Source organism: Gymnoscopelus microlampas, assembly GCF_963454915.1.
Source record: "Gymnoscopelus microlampas genome assembly, chromosome: 13".
NCBI classification, from domain to species: Eukaryota; Metazoa; Chordata; class Actinopteri; order Myctophiformes; family Myctophidae; genus Gymnoscopelus; species Gymnoscopelus microlampas.
Window position 1 is genome coordinate 24,654,052 of NC_139950.1, and position 27,459 is coordinate 24,681,510.

Sequence of the window (27,459 nt, forward strand, 5' to 3'; positions counted from 1 at the left end):
CACAGAAGCATGGAAGATGAAAGTGTGAACTAAATACTCAACCTTAGAATGTAGATGGAGAGTGAAAATCTGGCAAATGGCAGCCTTGAACCTCTAACATTTGATTTACAAACCACTGACAGAGCGCTGATGCCACAGAAATATAAAAGATGTTTATGATAACTAAATAGTTAACCTTATAAGATTTAGATGCGTAGTGAAAGTTTTCAAACAACTGGTGTCAAACTCAGAACCTTGTGAATACACACCACAGACACATGGCCTGCTACAGCAGCTTGGAAAATGCTGGTGACAAAAAAATACTTCACCAAATGCAGGCTAGACATTTTCGAAGCACTGGCATCAATTTCTTTTTGATTTTCTATTGATTTGTTTGTTTTTCCCTCCCATTGTTTCAGATTATGATTTTGATTTGACAGCTGTTCTATTTTAGGCAATTGATTTATTCGAGTTAAGGTGTTTTTTCTTTCCAATCAGTATAATTTCATGTTTTTTTATTGAGGCATTTGAACCAGTTTTGTTTAATCATACCAGTTTGATGTCATAGTTGTTTTTACTGTTTACTGAAGATTTTCCAAGCACAAGTTCTGCTTACAAATAACAGAACCAAGAACCTTCTGCTTACACTTGACAGAAATATTAAATGTGCTATAGAGACTTGGATAATTCAACAACAAAAATGAAGCCATAACATTTTTGCCATATAATTCCTCCAAATATTCTGTCAATATTGACTAAAACCAGACTTTCTAGGCTAGGTCCAAAAAAAAAAAAAAGTATGCAAGTAACTTGTATGTTTATTTTCAAATTATCAACTTCGGTTTTGTCTCATAGAGCTGTAACCAGATTTCCTCACATGATGTGTAACAAGGAGATGTTAATTCACCTGTATGAACTGCTGGTATCCAATAACACTTTTCTCTCTTCTCATTAACAGGATGCCTACAATTTGCAGTGATCCGCATCCCTGATTTGGAGAGGTTAAAAATAGACCAATCTCACTCTTGTCACACCAATGAAACTAATAGCACACAGTAAAACATATATATTTTTTAAACTTTATTGTTTAAAGTTGGTACAAAAAACAACATTTAGGCCTACTTGAAACATTCTCAGCTTTTTGCCATTGAAAAGGACACTGCAGCATGGGAGAGGAGCTCTAGAGGAGAGGAGGGGTGGGGGTGAAGAGCTAGGGTAGAGGTAAGGTAAAGGTTAATTTATACTTCATCGTACGAATGTATCGCTTATAAAAAAAACTGTTATTTAGGGCAAGCAACATCATGATTACGATGAAGTATGAATTAAGCATACATGTCTTTGTGAAGCAAGATCACATAGAGACAGAAAGTTTCAAATAACAGTATACAGACAAGAGTAAAGCCCTTTCTCGCGCATTTCCCCCACTGTAGAGTGATAGACATGCTGTCTTAGACAAATCTCTCTGGTTAGCTCAGAGAGGATTTTATCAGCTATGGGAATAGAGGGAAAACACAAAACTTAAATAAAGACAGACCTTTACTGGTGAGGTATTGTCAGAAGACTTTAGCAGTGTGTGTGTGTGTGTGTGTGTGTGTGTGTGTGTGTGTGTGTGTGTGTGTGTGTGTGTGTGTGTGCTAATATAACTAGATTAAAAATAAAGATAGATGGGTGTTTGTTCGCAAGTCTTTTTCTTTTTTCTTCCTGAGGTGTTAAGTGTGTTGCTGTCAGAACATTGGTGGGGTTATTACTTATCAATGAGAATGTATGTATCTATTTTGTACAGAGAACACATAGACAGTAGAGATAGACAGTGAACACACACACACAATACTGTATTCATACATTCATTTCATAGAGTATCCCTTACTCAAAAAACATATATAAATTATCACCACACGCACACACACACACACACACACACACACACATACAGTATAAGCTTTAGTTTAGACAACTCATACATGATCCTTGAACAATGCATTCTCGAGCCGATTCTGAAAGCTACTTGAACGTCTGAGCATGACTTTCAAAAAGTCTTAAGCAAGGTTGTGTGTCTCACTCTTACTTAGTTGTATATGTGGTTATTAGTTGATATACCATGATTGTGAAGAATATGTTGCACGTACACATGGGGGGACTGAATTCTGCACAAGACATGATGACCAACTTACCTGCAGTCTGTGCACAGTAAAATCCCAAGTGTTCTTTTGAACTCTGAACACTCAGGATTTTGCAGTGTGGTTTATTTATTGCTGCTATGGATTGCGTTGCCAAGTCCCCCCTCCCCACACACCCACACACACAGTACAGAATGTGGTGCCATTTTATAGAGATAGTGTTTTGTACTTAAATCATTTTCTGTTCTGTTCCCATTGCTTCTTGTCGTTTTAGTTTAATCTTTGTATTTGTGCACTCTTTACTGTACCGAGTGCTTTTGAAAATATATTAGTCTCCACACAACACTACACTGAAAAAAATAATGAAAAGAAAATCACAGTACTTTATTGAAGTTGAAGATCCTTTTTAGGTGTTTTGTCAGGAACAAAAACAAAAAGTGACATAGACCCTGATATATTTTCACCCATTGTTTGCTCCATGCACTACCGTGCCAAAAGACTACACAGGTGTGCATTTAATTTCGCTGTGTTAAACGCACTTTGGAATAACTGACAGGACTTGACCTTCTTGACTGTGTTTTAACCTAACCTGACTCCGCCAGATGGAAGAAGCTTGCGACACACATTTTGTTTCACAGCCTAACTTCCATCTGAGACCCCGGTAGCAGAATTGCTGCAAGACGGCGACCCCTTTTTTAAAGCTACTTGGCAGGTGATTGGATGGGGCCGTCTGTCTATCAACCAATCATACTGACGTGTCTACATGCCGTATAGTCAAGATCCCGCCCCTAGCAGCCGCTGATGTAGCTCTACTCTCTGAGCGATCCCAGATGGAGGCTGTTGTGAACCTGTTAACTCTATGCCGCCACCAACGAGTCAGGTTAGTTTTAACCATCTGGGAGTACCAAATGGGTGAGGTCTGTCGTTATGGGGTCCGTCAGTTCAGACAGTTAGCGATGAAGTCAATCACGTCCCTATAATAATTATAATTTGAGTTATTCTTTCCTGCTTTCGTCCGACATTCTGGAATTCATTGTACTATAGCACTGCATCTCACATCCCTACCTGTCTGAAACCTTAGAAGACTAAAACAAATGAGAATACACACTTGGAAGTACAACTGAAGAGTGCATTTTGTACAAAAGTCCTTATAATTACCTTACCAGCCACAGGTTGGGTGAACTCCAAAATACATACAAATTATCAGAGGAGTGTGTTGCTAGTTCACTTCCTTCTGCTAGGACATTTACTATCCAACCGAGGTCTGTGTGTGTGTGTGTGTGTGTGTGTGTTTTGTGTGACATTAGGTGCAAAGCTAGTCTTAGAGCTGAGAGAAAGTAAGCTCACTGTGCACTCCCACAAAAACCTCATACTTTGCCATGTAGATGTCAGACCTGAACTTAAGGGAGGGAACGGGAAGCTCAGTCCACCTGATTGGTTACATACTCAGATGACTCAATTTCCCACAATGCAAGAGGGCATCCCCATTTTAAATTCTATTGCTTTGAATGTGTGAGGTTGCAGTAATGCGTTATGGACAGAAAAGAGTGGAACTCGTTAATACACATATTACAACTACACAAAGTGAGAGCACACCAGACAAATAGTCTAGAGGTATAAATATGAGAGGACAGGACAATGCTACAATCAGACAATAAAACATGGTTTGAGAGGTGGACTTTTTTGGGGGGGCAGAAAAAAAGACAGAACATAAACCAGTGGTCCTCAAAGTGGGGTCCAGGGAATCCCAGGGGATCCCCAGCAAAATGAGTTAATACAGCATCAAAACCAGTCTAACCAAAATATATATTTTTTTCATTTAGAAACATTTTAACACCTCAAATCTTCTCTTTTGGGGGTTCCTGGCACTAAATATTTTCAGATGTGGGTCTTTGGCCAAAATCGTATAATATTATATCGTATATACTTTGAGGGTCCTTGACATGAAAATGTTTGAGAACCACTGACGTAAACTCCATCTGATATTATAATGTTTCAAATAAACTATGTTCGAGGTTGTGTGTCCACTGGAGTGTTTTGCTCTATATTTTTCACTCTTTGGCAGGGGAAGCATGTTTTTAGCGTTCACAGTGCCAGCGCTGAGGGCTGCGTTTCAAAAAAGGATTTGTATTGTCGTTTAGTCATAACGACAGCTAAACTACTTTCCACAAATGTCTGTTTAGTGCTGGTAGCGTAGGAAATAGGTGCCAAGTGGACACAGAACCTGAGAGTTTTGAAGTTAGGCATATTTGAATGACAGACAACCTCTCTTTGAATGACAGACAACCTCTCTTAGGTGGGAAAAATAAAGGATGAGGCGATGGTTTGTGGGCCATAAATAAACATCTTTGTTTAAGTTAGCTCTTATTAGATGAACTGTATACAGATGTATATATTGCAACAATAAAGGTGAATAAAACCGTAGTTTTGCATACGGTATATGTTAGTAGTATAGATAAATACTGTTTGTCAAATGTCCGTTGCCAACAAAACAAAACAAAAAACAACATAAATTCTTCACCCAGTCAGCAGTGTTCTTTGTATTTTGTTGAAGCCTTTTTTTTGAGTCTCTGGTTTTCACATGAAAATATAGAAATCTTTTGATCTTTTCATTGAAAAAGCAATATAAAGGTCACTTAAAAATTAGAAGCAGAAAGAGAGAAAGAGAGAGAGAACAGTAAAAAATAATGCTTACAAAAGAACAGAAAAGTAAAGGGGGAGAATAATAATCAAAATAAAACAGGGTTTTGGGGTCGTGCGAGCGACATTCCTCTGCTTGGTGAATCATCCAAACAACAAACCCCCCATGCCCACCCAGCCTCCCTTCCGCGACAACCCCCCTCCCCCCCCTCCCCCAACACCCACCCAAAGTTGTTTCCCCCCATGGACCACTGCTAGTCGAGGGGTCCCTGGAAGATGAGTCTGACATAGCCCTGCTCCCCACTCAGCTGTTGGGCACAGAATGGGCAGGCTGCATGGAAGGTGTGCGTGCCGTGCGGCAGAGGGATCTGGCTCCAGAAGGTCGCCGTCTTCTCTGAACACACGTGGCCGCATGGGCTGAAGGCGTGCGTGGGCGGCGCAGCGTCCAGGTAGAACCCGGCCTCGCAGCCCAGCCACAGCGGTACGTACGGCCCCTTGGTGCGGCACATGGGGCACTCGCGGTGGCGGCCCTCGCGGCCCTCGCGCTCCTCCCTGTGGTTGCCCCAGTTGTGGTAGCCGTGCACGTGGCCACAGTACAGGTACACCCAGGGCTGCTTCTCGTCGGGCGTGTCCTTGCGGCGCATGGAGGGAAAGGCCAGCGTGTTGAAGCCCACGGGGCACTGGGGGCGGGCTGCATTGATCTCCTGACGCAGAGCCTCCAGGTGCTTCACGGTGGGCGTGCGGGACAGGCCCTCGGCCGTGCGCCACAGCAGGGTGGCCCCGCACAGGTCGATGAGCGAGCCATCCACTAGCTCCTGGCTCTCCGTCTCAACCTGGACAAGGAGCGATGGAGAGACATAGAGAGAAAGAGGGAAAGAGAGAGAGAATCATTAGAGGGATGGTTTTGTAGTTGCTAGGCGATTAGATAGATATCTAATGTCCCGGACACAAATATTGAAAAGTTCTCGAGGACCACCCCTAAGACAAAAATAGATGTAATTGAACTGAACAACAATGGACCTTCTTAGACCAATCACAGCCCTGCCAATCAGAGGCATAAGCGAGTTTTCTTGACTATATTTTTTCTTCTTTTTTTTAAGAAATAAAAAAAGTCTCTTTTGGATATGCAGCTCACATTCCTTTGTAATGAGACGATAAATACTTTACTGCTATTTTGTGCGCTTAGCCATGTCTCCCTCTGGTAGTGATGCATTATCCACTTTTTCCCAGTAGGTGGCAGTCTAAGACATCCTTTTTTATTCCTCCCTACTAGGATGATGTGTGTGTGTGTGTGTGTGTGTGTGTGTGTGTGTGTGTGTGTGTGTGTGTGTGTGTGTGTGTGTGTGTGTGTGTGTGTGTGTGTGTGTGTGTGTGTGTGTGTGAGAGAGAAAAAAAACGAGAACAGCAAATCAGAGACAATGTAGCATCAATGGGAAATTCCGGTATTGTGGCAGTAGTGTGAATCCTAGCCTTGTCACCATGTACTCAGAATGACTGGGAAATTCCATTTAAAAACAGGAGCAAAGATAGAGGGAGATAAAAGCTGCTATGAAAACATGTAATATTATATTGAAGGTACTTCTTTGTTGTTGTTAGTACAGTGTAGACAACAAACAGGACATGATAGGAAGTGATATTACAGTTGGTATACACACTAGCTGGTATAGACACCCAACTACTATACACACTAACTGGTATACACACCAATTAGTATACACACTAACTACCTGACTAAGCTTTTGACAGCTACACAACGAGAGAGAGTGGGGGGGGGGGGGTCTGTTAGATAGCCAATATTATCAGTACATTTTATTTGTAGAGCACTTGTCACAACTGAATTACAATGTGCTTTTACAACCAGTAAAAGACTAATAAAAATGAAATGAAGTGAGAAAACCAGAAAGAGAGAGGGAAGGGGAGAGTAAACAAACTGCAGGCTTACTCCCTTGGGATTACTCATGGTTAGAGCTGAGGTCACTGATGCTGGGGACAGACACACTACCCAGGCTTTCACACACACACACACACACACACACACACACACACACACACACACACACACACACACACACACACACACACACACACACACACACACACACACACACACACACACACACACACACACACACACACACACACACACACACACACACACACACACACACACACACACACACACCATGTGTCTACTGTCTGACTCTGTTATGCTTGACGTGATTCCCCTGAGCAGAGATTTTATGTTTTTTTTTTTTACATGGATGTAACCACATGGACACCACAGCGTCCCTATTCTGGGCATGTCAATATTTGGCAGAAATAGCAGATCTACAAGCTTCGTGATGTGACATATTGTGATCTTGTGTAGAGAGATTTGGTGTACAGGGGAAAAGGAGAGGGCCAAGTAGAGGGGTTCAGAGCATCAAAATCAGTTGAATCATTTTAACCCTATATACATCGGCTATTTGAAAATAGGCGATCTGCAAGCTCACAACGTGTCACGATGCGACACGTTGTGAGCTTGTAAATGTGCTATTCTTCAAAATGTCTGTTTGACAAAACAAATGTTTCCAATATTTTGGAGCCATTTGAACGACACAAATCTTGTATGGGGGTCCCTGGCACAACATTCTCAGATGGGAGTCTGTCACCCAAAACAAATAAAAAATGACTGTGCTACAGTTCAATACCAACATGAGCAAGATGTCAGACCTGTTCATAATGGATTTCGTGACAGTACCATGTTAGATGTCATACACGAAGGTTATGCATTAGTGTAAGAAACGCGCGCGCACGCACGCACACACACACACACACACACACACACACACACACACACACACACACACACACACACACACACACACACACACACACACACACACACACACACACACACACACACACACACACACACACACACACACACACAAGGTCTAATTAAATTACAGCAGAGGCAAATGATTAATCAACAACAAGTGTTTTTCATTAAACCCAGCAGTACTCTTAGTCTGGTCAATTATATTTAATAACCACACAGCATGGTCACTGAGCCCACTGTGTGTGTGTGTGTGTGTGTTTATACTGTATGTGTGTACTGACCTGTGAGCTATCTGAAATTATAATGGCTTCAACCTTGCATTAAACTGGGGAGTAGGGACAAACGTGTGTGTGTGTGTGTGCGTGCATGTACAATCAGTGAAAGTGTGTGTGTATGTGTCCCTCTGAAAATGTTAAATTATTACACATGGCTTGTGCATATGCTCAATGTACCAACAATATTGTACAATTACTGTAGCTGTTCAGGGAATGCGAGCAGGAAAAGGTTCAATGTCTTGCTCAAGGGTACACCAACAGCGGTTGATGCAGGGAGTCCAGGGACTCGACGTATGACTTTGCAGATACAGGGCAAGCTCTCTAAACACTAGGCTTCCCTGCCACCCATGTTGAAAGTGTACAATGTCAGTCTACTGTATGTATGTACTGCCTATACATGCATGTATGCCTGTGTATGCACGTGTGTGTGTGTGTGTGTGTGTGTGTGTGTGTGTGTGTGTGTGTGTGTGTGTGTGTGTGTGTGTGTGTGTGTGTGTGTGTGTGTGTGTGTGTGTGTGTGTGTGTGAAGGACAACGTACAGGACTCTGTCCAACAGAGACAATGAGTCAGTGGTTATATGCTGAGCTGTACATTTTCAAGTCTATGTTGGTTTGAGGCATCTGGCTCCACCCACAAATTCACACAATTCACTCCTGCACAACTACTAACCTCAGTATGAGAGATTGATATAGATACACATCAGACCTTTGTGTTATTACGGCTACTTGGCTGCTGCCAGCTGTATCTTTTGCCTGATTTATATTTGGTTGCATGCTGCATGGCACACCAAAAATAGACGATCTACAAGCTCAAAAAGCAGTGCACTGCGATGCATTCTGAGCTTGTAGATCTGCTTTTTAGCAGTGCACAAACAAGTATAAATCAGATTTCATCCAAAAACATCACTGTGACCACAATCACAGTAAAAACCAACCGCTCTTGGTCTACAGCCACACCAAGTTGCTTTCATTGTAAAACAGTGTTTTAAATCGAAAACAATCTCGTCCAAATTTCCATTGTGTGCTTGCTAAGCCTCGCCACCTGCCAGCATTTGAATGTTGTTACACCTACCTACCTGCTTCTGAGAAAAGAAGCATTTAGGTGCAACAACATTCAGAAATACACAAATTCTTCTGTTCTTGAGAGTCCATGGTGGACCCTTGTAATTGCGTAATTATTTTCATGTCCATGGAAATAACTCTGAATACCTTTTCAGGGGTTACCTCTGTATTAACTGAGACTAATCTTCTTAATAATGATAAAGTAACGCTAACTGTATCATTTACTCTCTTTATATGGTAGTTTCAAGCAAGGTACTATTATATTATTCATTATTATATAAATGATCATTATTCGAGAAATGTATAAGTCTTATCAGTTGGTTGTTTTTTCTTTTGTAAATCTGAATGATCTTTGTCTTTGTCTGATGTGTTTTTTTCTTTTCTTTTTTTTCTTGTTTTCTTAGTTTTTTAGATTTGTGACGTGAAAGGATAGGAAAAATAAGCCATTGGCTTCAGCCTACACCGTTTTGGTCTAATCCATATGATGTGAATACATAGAATTTTCTTTTTGACCAAAATAAACTACTACTACTATTATTTCAATCAAGAGCCAATCCTCAATGTGTACCCCCAGCATACTGATCCAGCCCTCTCCCCATCACGCTCCATAGCCGTGCTTAATGGGAAATAGGTTCTCTTCCATTAAAGGCTATTTAAATGGGCAACCAACAGTGAAATATTAAGCAGTTTGTCTAATGTTGGCTACTGCACACGCAGTTAACCCACAGATATTAAAAGGCCAGGTGGCGATAAGAGGAAGGCTAATTGTGTGCTGCGCTGGGAGACTTGGAGAGATAGACCGAGACACAGAGAGACAGAGAGAGACAGAGACAGAGACAGAGAGAGAGAGAGAGAGAGAGAGAGAGACTTGTATTACTGCTGGAAATCTTCTTATGTTTTCGTTAATTAATTCCCATCTTCATCAAACAGAGATCTGCAAGCTTGCAGATCTGCTATTTTCACTATTTTCCTTGGGTTTTTTTTAATAATAAAAAGGAACGGTTGTGGACATACATAAATGCTGATGTAAGGGAGAATAGAACAGGATAGAATAGAAATAAAATACCGTGATCAAACATGCATGCTCTCAGGCACATGCACATGCACACATGCAAATGCTACAGTAGATGTCAGCACTAGAGGTGGATGCATGGCTCCGATTGGACAGCGGGTGTGTGAATGTGGGCTGTGATTGGTGGAGAAGTCCCGACGTCAGTTCGAGGATCCTTTTACTAGGTCCTGTTTCACACAGATCAACACCCGGACCCGTTTCCATGGAGACGGCATCCCCCTAACCCCAGGTGGCAACGGGTGTAAAGAACTGACTGAACTTCAAGCCTGGGTGAGAGGACTGGTGTGTGAGAGTGTGTGTGTGTGTGTGTGTGTGTGTGTGTGTGTGTGTGTGTGTGTGTGTGTGTGTGTGTGTGTGTGTGTGTGTGTGTGTGTGTGTGTGTGTGTGTGTGTGTGTGTGTGTGTGTGTGTGTGTGTGTGTGTGTGTGTGCGCGCGCACACACAAGGGTGTGCAAAATGTCCATTTGAGGCAGATAGGGACAGATTAGTAGAGAGAGAAAGATCGAAAGAAAGCACTGACAAATTGACAATATGTGTAACTCGCAACCTACATTATCACTTATTACATGGCTACGTAAGAACAAAATCAACGATTTGATATGAAATATTGATAGAAAAAATATATTGTGATTTGCTTAAACTGCCAAAAGTATTCCATTAGATTCTATGGTTAAAACTGCATCCATAGCAACGTAAAAAGAGGGAGAACATCGGTCAGTTTTCAGAAATAACAGACTAAAGATTGGCCAACTAGAGTGTTCAACAAATCCATGAAATAAATAGATTTGCATGTGCATCGTGTCTGCATGCAGGTGTTTTTCAAGGTGCAGTGACTACATCACTCGCTGCACCGTGTACTGTACAGTGATAGATTATTTTTCAGCATATATACGGTACGTTGTGTGTGCATTCTTTGAGTGTTTTATCTGGTCAGTAATGTGGGTAGATACTGTGTTGTAGAGTGTAGGTAGACAAGACAGATAGAGCAGATAGGATAGATAGATTGGTCAATCACTGCATTCAGCGGCCTGTTATTTCTTGAAAACAGACCACTGCTATGAAAAACAGACCGTTGCTATGGACGGAGACTGCGTACCTCAATTAATAATCCCTTGCATGTACACCTGGTCTGTCTCTTACCATCTTGCCTCGTTGCTGTGCTGAGCGGGTCTCCCGCAGTGTGAAGACGTTGCCACAGACCGAGATCTCCCTCCAAACGCCTGGCTTTGAGTCCTGCATGAAGCCATTCCTCGGGTGCATCACCAGAACGCCGTTGGTGGTGAGCCCGTCCATCTGCCCATCCGACGTCTTCCACTTAGCGGCTTTCTCCTGAGGAAGGGAGACAGAGGTGGACATTTATTTTATTCAAAAGGTTTTTGTTTTTCTATTATATCGCCGTTGTTGGGCAGAAACCTCTTATCTCCATATTTCGTCTACGACAGAGACGATATGGAAAGTACACAAACACAACCCTTTAATAATTATCACAATTACCCACAAGTTCCCCCCAAAGAAAGACCCACATTCCAAAACTGATTAGAGCAATTGATTACGGATAGGTAATTTACAAAGAAACACAAAAAGTTTGAATATGGAGATGTGAGGTTTCTGCCTGTATACATGTTCATAGGTATGACACAAGTCACACACACACAGACACTCACTCACCCCCAGGAAGATGTTCTTGGAGGAGTCGAAGCCGGCTGCGTATATGCGTGCCTGGTAGGGAGGCGTGCGCTGGCACATGATGCGACACGCAAAGCGCGAGATAGTGCTCTGGACAGACTGGGTGTCTGAGTTACTCTGACTACCTGCCACCGTGTCCGTCACCACATAGTCTATAGGACTCTCTGTGGATCGACCGATCTGGCAGAGGGAGAGAGAGAGAGAGAGAGAGAGAGAAAGGGAGTGATAGAAAGAAGAAGAAAGACAGATGGGGGCAGAGTTCATGATCAAAAACTCCCTGAAATTGGAAATCTCATTATTAACCCAACACTTTATGGTCCACTTGTTTCAATTCAGTATCCATTGGCACATTTTGTGACCTTAAAAAGGTAGGGTGAGTGATATGTGTTCATTAAAATAAGTGCAAAATTGCACTGCATTCTCATAGTAATCATTGCTGTATAGAGTGTTTGTTCAGTAGCAGGTGTCTCCCTGTCTCTTCAGCTGTTTAGGGAACCGGAAATGCAGGTCAAGATAACAATCTTATCCAATCAGGAGAGAGAAATCTAACAGGATAAATATGTTAAATTGTAAGTAATGACACAAACAAATGAGCAGACAAAATTGGAACTGGAACACTATAAATGTAAGCTGATAAATGGGTACTAAATGCCAAAATAAAATTGGCAACACCTGAAAACGTTACTGAACACTTGATAGCAATGATTACTATTACTATAGAATATAGAGCCTTAACCTGTTAACAAAAAAAAAATGTTTAAACCAAATCACTTACCCTAGCTTTAAAGGACCATACCGATGGTATGGCATGTTTAGCCCATTGACTATGACTCACAGCATACTTGGCATTACTGCCGACCATTTTCCAAAGCATACGTGGTTTGTTTGATAAAGCTAAATCTTGTAATTATTCCAAAATCTAGCTGTTTTGATGGCCGGTAATGTCGTCATAGGCAATAAAGTACACATGCCAAACCACCAGAACGGTGCTTTAAAATTGAGGTAGCACATGAAATGTTTTTCTCAATGCTCCAAGATCCTTCAGCCCGTATGGTTGATTACATATCTTTTATCATATATACATATATGGATAGGGACGAGATAGGTTGCTGACTGGTTAACCACAGGAACACTATTCTGGGGCGGACATTGGGCCAAAATAGCAGATCTACAAGCTCAAAACGCGTAGTAGATCGGCTATTTTCAGCAAAGTGATTTGGTGTAGAGGGAAACAGGAGCTGAGCTAATGCAGAGCCCTGCGGGATACCAAACAAAGTATATATGGTTTAAGTGTATGAACTGGAAGGTACCTGGAACATGTCTGTATTGATGTCATGGGTGTATTCAACCACCACCGTCTGAACACGAGACAGAGTATAAGAGATGCTGTGCTGGTCTTTGTTACTTATGGCCTGGAGAAGGAGGGAGAGATGGAAGAGAGGGAAAGAGGGAGTGATGAGAGAGAGGGGGGAGGGAAGCAGGGAGAGGAGAGTGAAAGAAGGGAGGCAAGACAGGAGGGATGAAAGAAGAAAAAGGAAACGGCAGTGTAAAAAAAGAGAGTTGGAATTGGAGTAGGGGACAGAGGGAGGGAGAGAAATGTGATGTTTTTCCATCATCTCAACCACACAACCAAACATATTCATTAAACATTCTCTTGGTCTTGTCGTTTGATTGTCTCTTCTGTCAACAGACTATAAAATTGATTAAAAACGTTGTAATGGTATGACAGGCAAGGAGAAGGATAACCTCAACACACACACACACACACTGAAAACCACAGACAACAGAGTGACAATGGCAGACAATAGAGAGACAATGGCAGAGAGAGCGAGACAGAGATAAAGACATGAGTCAGTCTCTACATCTAGCTAGACCCAACATCAGGCTAAAGTTGTATTGTCCAGACCACATACACACACATGTTGATTTTGCTAACTTTTTGGGAGATTGCATCGACTTACATTTATTCCATATCGCCTCATCCTAACCCCAACCCTGACCCCAACCTTCTCACACTTCAGTAAAATCCAATCAGGGATACCAAATTTGACACGCCGACCCCAATCAACTAGCTTCATGTCTACCATTTGTCACCAAATGTGGCCTATGTCAGTAACACACACACACACAGGACAGCCAAGGGCAATCACTCTTCCAGACACTTTCAATTACAGCAGCTAAAAGCCTGGCCTGTGTGTGTGTGTGTGTGTGTGTGTGTGTGTGTGTGTGTGTGTGTGTGTGTGTGTGTGTGTGTGTGTGTGACAGAGAGAATCTATTGGATACAGATGTTAGAACAAAGAACCAATAGTGGACACACCCATAACATGTGAACACATACAGTACTATATGTGCGAGCGAATAAACTGAAAGAGACAGACAGATGATGTGCACAAACTCTCACACACCCACTCACCCCCACACACACACACACACACACACACACACACACACCATATGCTAACCTGTCCTATTTAACAGGCCTTCTAAGTACAGATGGAAACAGACTTCCAAGGACTTTTGGTGAGAAGCTGCTCCGTTACCTTTAACTAGACGGTTCACACTCCTTTCAACTATAAACCCACCAGTCTGTACATCTGTGTTTCACTTAAATACACAGTAAAAACGGATTGTTCGAATACCCTTTAAAAATCCTGAACAAGGCCATATGTCGACTTTGGGTTACTTTATTATTTTATTTATATTATTAAGATTTGATAGATTTTTCAGAAAAAAACACAAAGACAAAGGAGACCAAAATAAAGTAAAATACAATAAAAATAAAAGGAGGAATAATAAAAAAGGACAGACAGAAGACGAAAGAGACTAAACAAAACTGAGCTAAAAGAAAAGAACACTACAAAATGGGTTACGTTATTAAAAAAAACAACTAAAACCTCAAATCCTTTGTTTACTTAGGGGGAAGCAATGGTTTGCGGAGCATGCACGGTTAATGCCCTGCCCCTGTTTGCCAATTACATAACACACAGGCAAACATGTTCTTACAATAGACTCTAGTGGAGCAGTGCACTGTACTTTTGGCAGGGTTTTAAGAGTGGCTGTACACGTGCAAGCCTGTGTATGATATGCCATCTTATGCACGTAGCTTCATTTTGGATACATGCACAATATGCATCCCTGTGTCGTGTGTGTCTCTTTGTTTGTAAAGGTGCATGTGAAATGTACAGATTTGTCTGTGTACACAGTATAAAATCTCACTCAATTTAACATTTTTTTTCAAAATAATGTATCAAATGGAACCAAATGGACCCTTTGTATACTCTCAGAGTTACTAAATGAACACTGAGGATTTTCATCTTTTTGTGCACGTGTGTGTTAATATTGCATGTAGGAATGTGTGAAAGGGTGCAGGGTGTACTGTACATACTGTATGGTTGTACGTGTGCTGTATGCCTGCATGAGACTCTGCAAATGTCTGTGTGTGTGTGTGTGTGTGTGTGTGTGTGTGTGTGTGTGTGTGTGTGTGTGTGTGTGTGTGTGTGTGTGTGTGTGTGTGTGTGTGTGTGTGTGTGTTCCTGAGTCAGGTTTACAATTAGGAAAAGAGTTAGAGTTAGGATTAGACATTTAGAGGTCAGGTTTAGGGGTTAGGGTTGGAGTTAGAATGTTTGGGTATGTGTGTGTGTGTGTGTGTGTGTGTGTGTGTGTGTGTGTGTGTGTGTGTGTGTCTCTCTCACCTTAGCTGCCTGTGGAGTGCAGGCAACGTGTACAGTGCTAGGTTTGACCCCGTTGGCCTTAGGTCTTTTACACAGTCCGAAACGACTCTTACGCCTGCCTCGGTCCCCATTAGGCAGTGAGCCATTGTACCTACACACACACACACACACGTTGGATTAGTATATATACCTGATTATGAACGTGCACAGAAACACAAACACTCACTCACACACACACACACACACACCCCGATACAAACATACGCACAAGCAAACAAAAGACAATGGGGCATTATTGTCTGCGCAGTTGTATAATACACTGGAAAACAGTCATTGTGGAAAAGACTTGTGGTATTCTGTTGTACTCCCACCCCTCTCTCTCCCTCTCTCTCTCTCTCTCTCTCTCTCTCTCTCTCTCTCTCACACACACACACCCTATACTTGTCATACAGTGCATGCTGGTAACGTCCACATGAACAACAAAGGGCTGTGAAGTTGAATAGCTGAGAAAATAAACAAGCGACTCATTTTGGTCTGATAGACGACCAACCAAAGGAGAATAAACAGTAGCTTACAGAGGGATAGAATAGGCTCTCTGTGACTCCCAACGACACTCTCTCTCTGTGTGTGTGCGTGTGCGTGTGCGTGCGTGTGTGCGTGGTCAGCAGTAACCAATCCCAATCACCAGAAGTGCATGTCATTTAACAGTGTACAAGAAAATGGACCAATACGGAATCATTCCGTTCCATTTGTACATTGGCGTAGTTTAATTAAATTATTTCATTTTACTGTGTGGGATCGGGATGGAGTCGACCCTGCTTCTCTGAGTTTATACGAAGTCTGAGTCTAACAGGAGGCTCATAATGTGTTGTTTACTTTAAGACATTTTGGCTTCATGTAAGGAGAGACCAAAGAGAGAAAGGAACACGAGGGAGGGAGCACAAATCCTTAGGCCAGAGTCGAACCCGGGACATTATACATTCAGATATTGTTAACCGGTTGTAAAGTGTTGTGCAAAAGTAGCAAAAATAGCAGATCTACAAGCTCACATATTCACATGATGTTATGCATTGGGAGCTTGTAGATCATTCTGCTATGTTTGCTATTTTTGAAAGATGTTGAAAGTGATAATGAGAGTGGTTAAGTCCGACAATGAAAAGTATTAACAAGAGCGTGTGACTAAATAATAACTAAATTGGATCCAATGGAACACAGTTTCTTTTTTTCCATTTCCTGGTTTTGGACAATTTGTACATATGAAGTTTCCACCCGACGATATCAGGATATCGATATAATATGGATATCGTTGCTGTCATGAAAAAACCTTGCATCTCCATATTAACTTAATGTTTTTTCGTGAATTAAGGTCCTACTTCCATCATACAAGGGTACAATGCAGTAAGACTTTGGTTCTCAAAGTGATGTTCAGGGACCCCTAGGGGTCCTTGGGGGGGTTCTTCCACGGGTCCCCAGCAAAATGTGTTAATACAGCATCACAATCATTTTAACCACTTTATCCATTTATACCTTGGCAATAAATAAAAAATAGCAGATATACAGTACAAGCACGCGTCACCCTCGTGCCGAAGTGAACATTTTCGAATAATTTCACATTTCTTATCACAAATCTTCTCTTCTGGGGGTCCCTGCCTGGCACAAAACATTTTCAGAAGGGGGTCCGTGGCCAAATGTATGTCAATTTAGGGGTCCTTGGCACGAAAACGTTTGAGTACTACTGCAGTAAGGAGTGCAGGACTGCGTCCCAGGCAGCCCAGGCTACATTGTGAGTGTTTGTGTTCGCTGAGTGAGAGAGCATATCCATGGAGAGCAAACAACCCTGGAAGCGTTTGCGCGTTACCATGGCGAGAGAGCAGCCTCCTAGTAACATTTAGGTGGAGTAACCATGGCAAGAGAGCGTAACCAGGGTGAAGTTTAGGGTGTATCCATGGCGTCCAACCGGAGACGGAGCAGGGTGTTGCTGGCCGAGGATCCCATGAGCACAGCAACAAGGGAAGGAGTTTGTGTGTCTATGAGTACCAGTGTGCGTCTGTGACTCAGTGTGTGTGTGTGTGTGTAAATATTCTCTCATATTAAGGTCCAGTGTTAGGCAATATGTTTGTGCTCATAGTAAGTAAGCCTGCAATATCAGAGGAAAAAAAACTGCAAACTTTCTTGGTATCTGTAAAGGTAACTTTCAATGAAGTCGTGCCCCCTCAGATAATTGACCGAAAAATCTCTCAGGTCTAAAATAAACATTTCGTATCACTTCGTTAATTAGGGTGTACCAAACGTACATTTCTATACTCTCAGAGTTACAGTGAAAGAACACTGAGGATTTAACTGTGTGCAGATTCCTAATCATTTAGAACACTTCACTGAGATACAAACATATAAACACGGACGCGGCCAAGACTTTCCATGACACACCAACAAAAATACCAAATAGGATGTTGAGATTCATCTCACAGAGCATCTAAAAATACATGGTTAGAATGGGAATCTATGAGCGGGGGCGGGCCGTGTACCCTACCTCCCCAGTGTCCGTTTTCCACTTTTCCCCCACATCTGTGTGTGTGTGTGTGTGTGTGTGTGTGTGTGTGTGTGTGTGTGTGTGTGTGTGTGTGTGTGTGTGTGTGTGTGTGTGTGTGTGTGTGTGTGTGTGTACAAACTTTGTTACACAATATTGATATGGGATCAGGACTCGGTATCATACCGAGTTCTGGTCCCATATCAATGTTGTGTAAGTTGGCAAACCCCATATGCCCGTATATAGGCAGAACCACGGCCACGTCACTCTGACTCAGACATAACCATAAACAAACCTGATACGCCCATATATAGGCATTTCATTATGACTCAAACATAATCATAAACAAACCCGATACGCCCAAATATAGGCATGTCATTATGACTCAGACATAAACATAAACAAACCCGATGTCCATATGCATGGACATCCAGAGAGCCAAAGATCCGACCACTATGCACATACTGTATATGGTCAGGTGCATATATGGGACCGACCAACTTCAAACTCGGTGCACGCATCGGCGAGGACTTGAGGGAGTGCGGTGCCCTCCGCCAAGTTGTTAGGATATGCGGTTGTCCAGAAACGCCAATCCGATCAATAGGCCATATATGGGCATGCCAATATACAGGGTATGGGCATATTCTAATGACATCAGGGATCACCATATAGTGTGTACCAAAAAATCCTGAAGGGGGCGTCAACAAGTGTCATTTGGTAGCGTGGACATCTTGGTGGCCAGACACTATGACTCAAACATATCAGTCGGATCGGCATAACGTAGGTGTGAGGGCTGCTAGTTTAATAAATATACACACACACACAGATCTGAAAAGGGCCAGGGATGTTGGCATGGTGTATTCAGGCCCATGAGAAGCAGAGCTGTTTAAAAAGCCACAGAGATGTTCCCCAGTGCAGCAAACACATTCATCTCCAGAGACTATACAGCATTCCTATGGATTAGGCCATTAGCAACGCTACGAGCATGCTAATGTTGGAACCACGTAAGGCAGGAGGACAACCCACCAGGCTGCATGGTGATGGGTCCTACACGGCACTGTATGTTGATATAGATGGCTACATGGGGACCAAGCAGCACTCTGACCAGATACAGTAGACCAGGCAACAATATGAAGTACAGGACACTATACAGGAGACACTATGACTCAACAGGAAATAAAATCGTTATTAAGATTAACCATATTTAAAATGTTTTTAAGATCTACAAGATCTACAAGCTCACAATTCATTGCGATGTGACATGTCAGCTTGTACAGTATATCTGTCATTTTCAGTAGTATACTGTATAGGGCTTAAGTGGTTAAGACATCCACATATCATATTAACCCATTAAGACCTGGAACTGTGTCATTTTTAGATTTGAGCTAAAAAGCATTATTTTACACTTTGGGCTATTCAAAAATAGGCTACGAGCTTGTAGATCTGCTATTTTTGAAAATGTTTGAAAATATGTGCAAATCTTTGAATATATATATTTTTAAAGTGAACATTTTTAACTCGAATCGTTGCCTCTGGGGGTCCCTGGAACACAATATTTTGATGGGGGTCCGCGGCCAAATACATATAATTTTGGGGGTCCTTGACATGAAAAATATTGAGCACCACTGATATAGAAACATGTGTTTTTCAGAATACTGTTGAGATTTAGGAGACATGTAGAATCGGCTTCAGGTCTCAATGGGTTAAATGATATTTTGTATCATTTAACCCATTGTATTTTGTTGATATTCAGTAAAAAGCACAAATAAATACATAGAAAAGTTTACACTTAAATGTTGTTTTGTTATATGACTTCTCGAAGAGGCCCATTGACCTTGGGATGGCATGGCCTGGCCTTGAACCCAGACATGCGAGTGGAAAATGGAAAACTGGGTTCTCCCTTGTAAACGTATGGACTTTACTGCCTGCTGAGAGTTTCCACATAGGAAAGTTTCCACTGTCATCTCCCAGACAATACTGCTCCAGCACATATACAACTCAAAGCAACAAACAGTGAGTCAGCTGGGATGTGTGTGTGTGTGTGTGAGTGAGTGAGTGAGTGAGTGAGTGAGTGAGTGAGTGAGTGAGTGAGTGAGTGAGTGAGTGAGTGAGTGAGTGAGTGAGTGAGTGAGTGAGTGAGTGAGTGAGAGAGAGAGAGAGAGAGAGAGAGAGAGACACACAGTGTCCTGCCCTGTAGAGCAGTGGTTCTCAAACTTTTTCATGTCAAGGACCCCCAAATTGACACTTATTAGCCTGCGGACCCCCATTTGAAAATATAAGCCAGGGACCCCCATAAGAGAAGATTTTTACGGCTCTAGCGATAAAAATAATAATTTCAAGAACCCCCAGTTTGACATGCATTAGGCTACGGACCCCCATTTAATGACATTTCTATCCCTGGGACCCCAATTTATATTGTAAAATCAATGTTAATTTAACTCTGAGAGTGTACAAATGGAACCAAATGTTAGGGTCCATTTGGTTCCATTTGTACACTCTCAGAGTTACAGACACATAAGGGTCCATTTGGTTCCTATCCATCATTTAGCTGGGGACCCCCTGGAACCCCCTAAAGTACCCCTGGGGGTCCCCGGACCCCACTTTGAGAACCAATGCTGTAGAGAGAGAGCTCGAAAGAGGGTCTATGTCTGTATGACAGTTGTGTGATATCTGTGTGCTGTTTCTCTGCGCATTCCAACGGTGTGTGTGTGTGTGTGTGTGTGTGCTAGAGAGAGAGAGACAGAGAGAGTGACAGAGTGTAAACCTTATACTCCATCGTGCAAGGGTGTCACTTGCCAAAAAGAACATACCTATAAGCTTGTAAAAGTTATCTTTGGCAAGCAACACTATCGAGCATAAATTAGGCGTAAGTGAAAGTTTGTATACATTTTGTTTGTGCTGGTGTGCTGGACAGGAATGGAACAGTCCTTCAGGGAAAATACAGGACACATAGGGAAAGATGGAGGAAGTCCTTCACTGTCCACTGACACTAGGGAACGTGTGTGTGTGTGTGTGTGTGTGTGTGTGTGTGTGTGTGTGTGTGTGTGTGTGTGTGTGTGTGTGTGTGTGTGTGTGTGTGTGCGTGCAGATGGATGCATGTGCACAAGCACATACACGTCCTTGCACTGTACAGTATGTGCATCCCTGTGCACGTGTAATGTACCATGTTCCCCGCATGCAGGAGTAAGCATGCAGGATTGCTTTTTCTGTGTGCCTTCATGCCTGCTTCCATTTGTGCGTGCGTGCGTGCATGCATGTGGTGCACTAAGGCCAAGCAGAAGGGAGTGGTGGAGGTTTTTCCTACAGCTGAGCGCGGGGTATGCAGTCAAAACAAATCTCTCTCTCTCCCTCACACTGAGCAGACAGTTCTGGGGGAAGGGAAGGGCAGGGCGAGTGCTTGAAGAAAACCAGTTTTCTGCTACGCTTAATGTTATTTAATTCGCCAACATCACAACTAATGCCTGTGTCCTACCTCAATCAGTGTGTTCCATTTACACCAGGAACATTTTTAACCACTTTCAAGCTGGCGTCCTTATTTTGGCCATGTCACTAGATGTCACGCATCCCAATGCATTCTGAGCTTGCTATTTTCACTATTTTCACAATCTTCACACAATGCCGTCATACGACAAAGTATAAAATAGGGCTTAAGTTCCTCAGATGTTACTTTTTGTCGTTCTCTTACTCTACTTCCTACTAGGGACAATTTTCCAGTGTTCACACTGTGTCCCAACAAGCCAGCAAAGTCATCCCAGGCCCTGACTGTGACCAACGCACCGCTGATTGTGAGCGGTAGTGTTGGGCTGGGATGTAAGCTGTGACTAATACATCCAGCTATGACCAATACATCTGTGACCAATCAGGCCAGCGGAGCTGCTCAGTGGCCAACAGTAGAAGGCTGTTGTTGTACTGGGCAGCTCCCAGGTGTAAACAAGTATGACTGAATGAATGTGAAGCAGAACTGTGTTGAGAAAGAGCATAATGTGCTTTAGTGAAACCCTTCCCTGGATAACGAGTTGAAAACTAAACAGAAACAACTGTGACCAATATCAAACTATGACCAGGTTCACACATTGAACCGCAACTGTACAAATTATTATACACATACAGGTGTACAGGACCAAAATAACTCTGGAAGAATGAAAAGACAGCCTAACTGAGGTTTATAATCTCAGTTAGGGCTATCTTCTCATTTTTTCTTTAGCCCACTCAATAATTTAGCGATTCTAGCCAGACATCAAAATTATTCATGAAGACAAAAAGAGCTGTTCTGAACATCGGGCGGACCAGTCTCGCTCATTTCTTGTATGAGTGACACCTACGGTATGTCGTTAGAGCTGTGTGCGCACTGCGTGAAATGACGACTGCCTTACTGCAGACCCCAACTTGGGTGGAGAATGGGGTGTGTGTTCTGCAATGTCTACAGGCTACAGGTGTATGTACTGTAGGCTCTGCATGGATTCTTGTGTTATGGCAACCTGAAGTATGATTTTCTAGCCCTGTATTCATCATTAATCATTCGATGTTGGCTAAATCCTAAGTGTTAATTTAATTAAAAAATGTAATAAAAAAAAGTTGCATTTGTACAGCCTCAGTCAAAACTAACAATCAGGATTTTACAGTGTAGTCATGCCACCATGTCTCTCATAGTTGAGTCATGAAACGCCACATTTTACCATACAATAATTGACCTTCTTGACCTTGATCGGTCAAACTGCGCCCCACTGTATGTCAAATACTGAATTATGACGTTTAATGGCTTGTGATTTGATGATGTGTATATTGAGCCATTGTGGAAAGAGTGACATACAATACATACATATACACACACACACACACACACACACACACACACACACACACACAGGAGGCATCATATTTCATACTTTGGCTATTCAAAAATAGCAGATATACAAGCTCATAGCGCGGCACCGAGTGCCGCGCTATGAGCTTGTAGATCTTCTTTTTTTTTTTAAATCCCTGTCACAATATTGTGTGTGTGGGTCTGGTTACAGGTGCTTACCCCAGCACAATGAGCTCTCCATACTTGACTGGCACTTTGGTGGAGGCTGTAGTGGAGATGTTTTCCTGCTCGGGGGAGTACATTGGGCACGGCTGGCTGAGGTTACAGGCGGAGGAGGATGGGATGGGAGGCAAGACTGGTGAGGTTCACCCAGGAGGGCGAGAAGAGACAGGAAGGAGAGAGGAGGAGGAGGGGAAAACAGGCGCTGGTGGTTACTGGAAGAGAGGGGAGGAAGAAGAGGAAGGGGAAAGGGTCAGCTGAGCCTCAGCTCCGCCCTCTCATCCTTCATGCGTCCGTTGCTGGCAGTGCCCACTGCCCTGTCCTGCCCTGTAGAGAGAGAGGGAGAGAGATTCAGTTCCTATTACATACTGTATTACACTGGCCAATACTGGTACATTTTGTTTTAGGTCAAGGCTCCTGGGCTGGTACCAGAACCCAAATGATATATAAGCTCTGACTATGGGGATTTGAGGTCAATCTGCCCTTACCCGGTCCCTGACCTCACCGAACTATATCTAAACCTAACTATCTCATGTCTAACCGAATACCTAAACAAAAACTCTTGTACAACCATCTCTAACCTAATGCCAAAAGCTAAACAAAACTTCATATAAACTAAACCATCCGTAACCTTTCTTTTACCGTATACCTAAAATGATCCATCTCTAAGCGAATGCCTAAATGCAGCTAGGCGTCGTGGGTATCATACCGATGGTTCTGGAGCCACTACTTTTTGTTTGTTTGTTTGTTTTGGTCATTCATGAATTCATTCATTCTATGAACACACATTATGCATTTCTTGAGGGAGGTAAGAGCGAGAAAGAGAACAAGGTAGATCAAGATAAGACCTCAACCTACTGTACGCTCAAACAAAGCAGACTGCAGATAATCCCAGCCTGACACAGTTCTTAGTCACAGGCCGTGGCAAACAAGGTCACCAAAATCATCATCATAATGGGTGTTCTTCTACAGCAGTGGTTCTCAAAGTGGGGTCAAAGTAGTTGATATAGCATCACAATCATTTTAACCACTTTAACCATATTTTATAAAATATCAGATATACAAGCTCATAGCGCAAGATCTGCTATTTTTGAGGAAAAAAAATGTGGGATTGGGGCATTCCTTGACATGGAAAAGTTTGCTCTACGAGAACCACTGCTCAAAGATTTATATGTCAAGGGATGGGAAAGTGCATGAGCACAGAGACAGGTGAGGTGACGATGCAACACAAATGCCAAGCTGGGAATCGAACCCGGGATGTTGTGGTGGCTGAGCCACCACGATGACACCAGTTGACACATGTGCTCTCTTGTGGTCTCAATGGGTCTCTTTGTGAAACACGCTCAGCAAAGATAACACTGTCAAACCCAGTCGGCTAGAAATAGGAAAATACTTTCATATCTCTCTCTCCCACTAGACTCAAAGCTCATTAGTTTATTGTGATGACCAACAAGGTCTCTGTCAGGTTAACGCTCAAATGAATAAAACAGGACGGACGTGCACGTGTGTGCTTCCTGTGGAGCAGGACAGGGTGCCAGTAACTGTTGACTTTGGGTACACATCAGTGGGTGACTAAGATGCATGCACATGCACAAATATAAAAGGCACACGCACGCACGCACGCACGCACGCACGCACGCACGCACGCACGCACGCACGCACGCACACACACACACACACACACACACACACACACACACACACACACACACACACACACACACACACACACACACACACACACACACACACACACACACACACACACACACACACACACACACACACACACACACACACACAGGAGAAAGAGGAAGAGAGATTGACAGAGTCAGGGAGAAAAAGAAAAATGGGGGCATGAGAAAATGAAATGAACCAAAATAGAAAATTCTGATCTACCAAGTCATCCCAAGAAGATGAAGTTCTCACCCTTCCTATAATTCCAAGAATTCCTCCTGGCCAGGAAGAACTATAGTACATGACTAAAGCATGGAAAATAGAGTGTTTGGATGTTGGATGGTGTGTGAGCGTGTTCACGAGATTCATAGTTAATCCTAAGAAAGGCACAGCCCTTACCAATGTGTAGTGTAGCTCACAAAGGTTTACATGCAAATTTCAGGAATGAAAACGTGGACCAGGTCAACTTAACCATCCAGTGTTTTGTTATGGATTTGTTGTCACTTTTGGTTGCGGTTATTTATGCTCAGTTTTTTTGTTTCACTTTAGTTAGTTATTCTATTTTGGTTACAGTTAGGCAATGTTACTGACACTGTGCTTAGTGTTGCATGGCTCCTTTGGTTACCTGAGTCCACAACAGTCCAGTATTTGCCTTAATTTGAAAAAAAGATCTACATGATTTTGGCCATTGTATGTGTGTTCATCACGACTGTTGGAGCATAGATTAGTGGAGTGGTTCGGAGACTGCTGTAGTCCCACTGGCCTGAACAGAGAGGGTCAAGCAGAGGGCTTCCAACAAAAGATCTCATACTCCAAGTCATTCCAGCATTCAAAGTCATATCAGCCTTTTCCGCACATTTCAATGTACTTAACCACTTTCAACCTGGCATCTCTAGTTTGGGCATGTCATTCTAGACCAAAATAGCAGATTTAAGCATTACAATGTGACACTATCATCCGACAAAGTAAAAAATAAGGCTTAGTGCGATGTAAAAAAAAAGATGGTCCACTCCAAAATCTAAAAAGAATAAATAATACAGAAACCTACAGTAGTTTTGGGCAAATGGTCATGGTAACTTATAGGCCTAACACTGATTGGCAGGAAACTGAAATGTCAGCCCAAACAGGTGTTAGTTAATATGCTGTTTTTCTATCTCAACACAGATATATAAATCTGTTTAATGCAATGTTTAAAACAGACTTTTTCTATGCTTTGCAAAATATGGAGTTCTGCAATACTGTGCCAAATACCTGTGGCTTCAGCTTTAAGTTTGACCTCAAGGTACCTTTTAGATCAGGTGCAGGTCTGGTATTGTGTAGAATAACCTCTCAAAAATAAATTCCATTCCATCTAAAACAAAAGGTTCGGGTGATGAAGATGCTATTTCGGCACAGAGCGAAGAAAAGGTTTTGTTGGTATCCCGGTTATGATGACATCAGCTGGCTCATACTCCCGTCAGGCCAGCTGCACGCTGCGAGTGAAGGACAGCGCACAACGGCATTCAGAAACAACCACTTCGGCTAGCTTGTGTAGGATGTACAAAAACGTTGCAAAATCTACTCCGTGGCAACGTTTCTCACGGTATTATGCACACACACACACACACACACTATTGACAGGAAACGGGAGTTTTCACATGCACTGGGGTTCCCGCACCCAGAACACATGGTGTCCATCATCTTCAGCAATCTGCCAATCACACCTCCACCACACGCGCTCAATGGAATCCCACAAAGGAAGTCACCTCTCTGAACTAGAACAGTGCAGAGCACATACACATATATAATGCATGCACGCACACACACACACACACACACACACACACACACACACACTTTCTACTCAAGACACAGGAAATTAGTCTGAGTGAGAGAAAAGCTGATGGCTTCGTACAAAGTGTACCAGTCATTTCCATTAAGTTTCCACAGAATAAGCACTCTAGACATCTGGACATCAATATTGTTGGTGTCAGGTGGAAACCTTGTATGTCCAAAACCGTTACATTTCAGGAAATGGAAAGAAAAGACAGAACCTGTGTTCCAATAGATCCAATGTAGTTATTATTTAGTCACAAGCTTGTTACTTTTCATTGGTTAAATATTCATAAAACCCAGACATAAGTCACGTAACCACTTTCAAAATCATTCTTAAGTATCAAAATAATAGCATATCTACAAGCTCATAATGCATCGAATCGCGCTATGTTGTGAGCTTGTAGATCGCATTTTTGCCACCTTTGCGCAAAACATGTGGAGAGACAAGATTTCTGCCTGACAACTACAAAGAGTAGTAAACGGAGGCCTCTCATAGCAGAACAGGAAAGGTAACTCTTTTTTTTCATCATCCTTCCCTTCCAGCCTCGTAGAGTTCAATACATCTCAGAACTCAATCAGCACCTCTCACAGCTTTGGAGGCGTCTCCTCACAGGTGTATCATTGAGCAGAAAAACACCTGGAAGAAAACCACTATCGCAGTGGGTGTCAATTCGTGAACGAGGCAAGCTGTGCGTCCTGCAGTTACAGGACACGGGTTTGATCACAAATAATGTTGTAACCATCAACATGAACTCTCACAGAGCGTCCTCAATTAAGCAACCCCTGAAAACGATATTGTACAAATAAATACATGTTGACACTGGAGAGGGGGACAAAAAGAGAAATGGTACAGCTCTCTTTCCATGAACTCAAAAATGGCACACGGTGAAAGTCTGAGAGCGAGCATCACATCTGGAACTTATCCTGACAGGTTCCCTCAACAACGCCAACAGGTCTATATTCAGTTATTCTACAGTCAGCTCCCTAACAAGCAACATCACACATGCAGCGAGAGAGTGAGAGAGTGGAGAATAGATCCTTACCCGGCCCAGAGGGGAATTTTCTTTGCACACAATAAGAGAGCCAGCGTTACAGC

General features: G+C 42.6%; 1 protein-coding gene across 6 annotated transcripts in view; it reads right to left on the bottom strand.

Moving 5' to 3' along the window:
• Positions 1 to 4,962: 4,962 nt before the first annotated feature.
• Positions 4,963 to 27,459, bottom strand: part of LOC311059137 (E3 ubiquitin-protein ligase pellino homolog 1) — a 56,713-nt gene continuing 34,216 nt past the window's right edge. For 5 of the 6 annotated variants that reach the window (XM_084076817.1, XM_084076816.1, XM_084076814.1 and 2 more), the window contains 6 exons: positions 22,872 to 23,198; positions 15,343 to 15,472; positions 12,961 to 13,062; positions 11,633 to 11,830; positions 11,105 to 11,293; positions 4,963 to 5,569 (listed from right to left, as the gene is read on the bottom strand). In XM_084076817.1, coding sequence (XP_083932943.1) covers positions 4,991 to 5,569; positions 11,105 to 11,293; positions 11,633 to 11,830; positions 12,961 to 13,062; positions 15,343 to 15,472; positions 22,872 to 22,954 — 1,281 coding nt within the window. In that variant the 5' untranslated portion in view covers positions 22,955 to 23,198 and the 3' untranslated portion in view covers positions 4,963 to 4,990. Of the gene's footprint in view, positions 5,570 to 11,104; positions 11,294 to 11,632; positions 11,831 to 12,960; positions 13,063 to 15,342; positions 15,473 to 22,871; positions 23,199 to 25,834; positions 26,013 to 27,459 lie in introns of those variants that run through there. The other variant, XM_084076815.1, reaches the window with a different exon arrangement.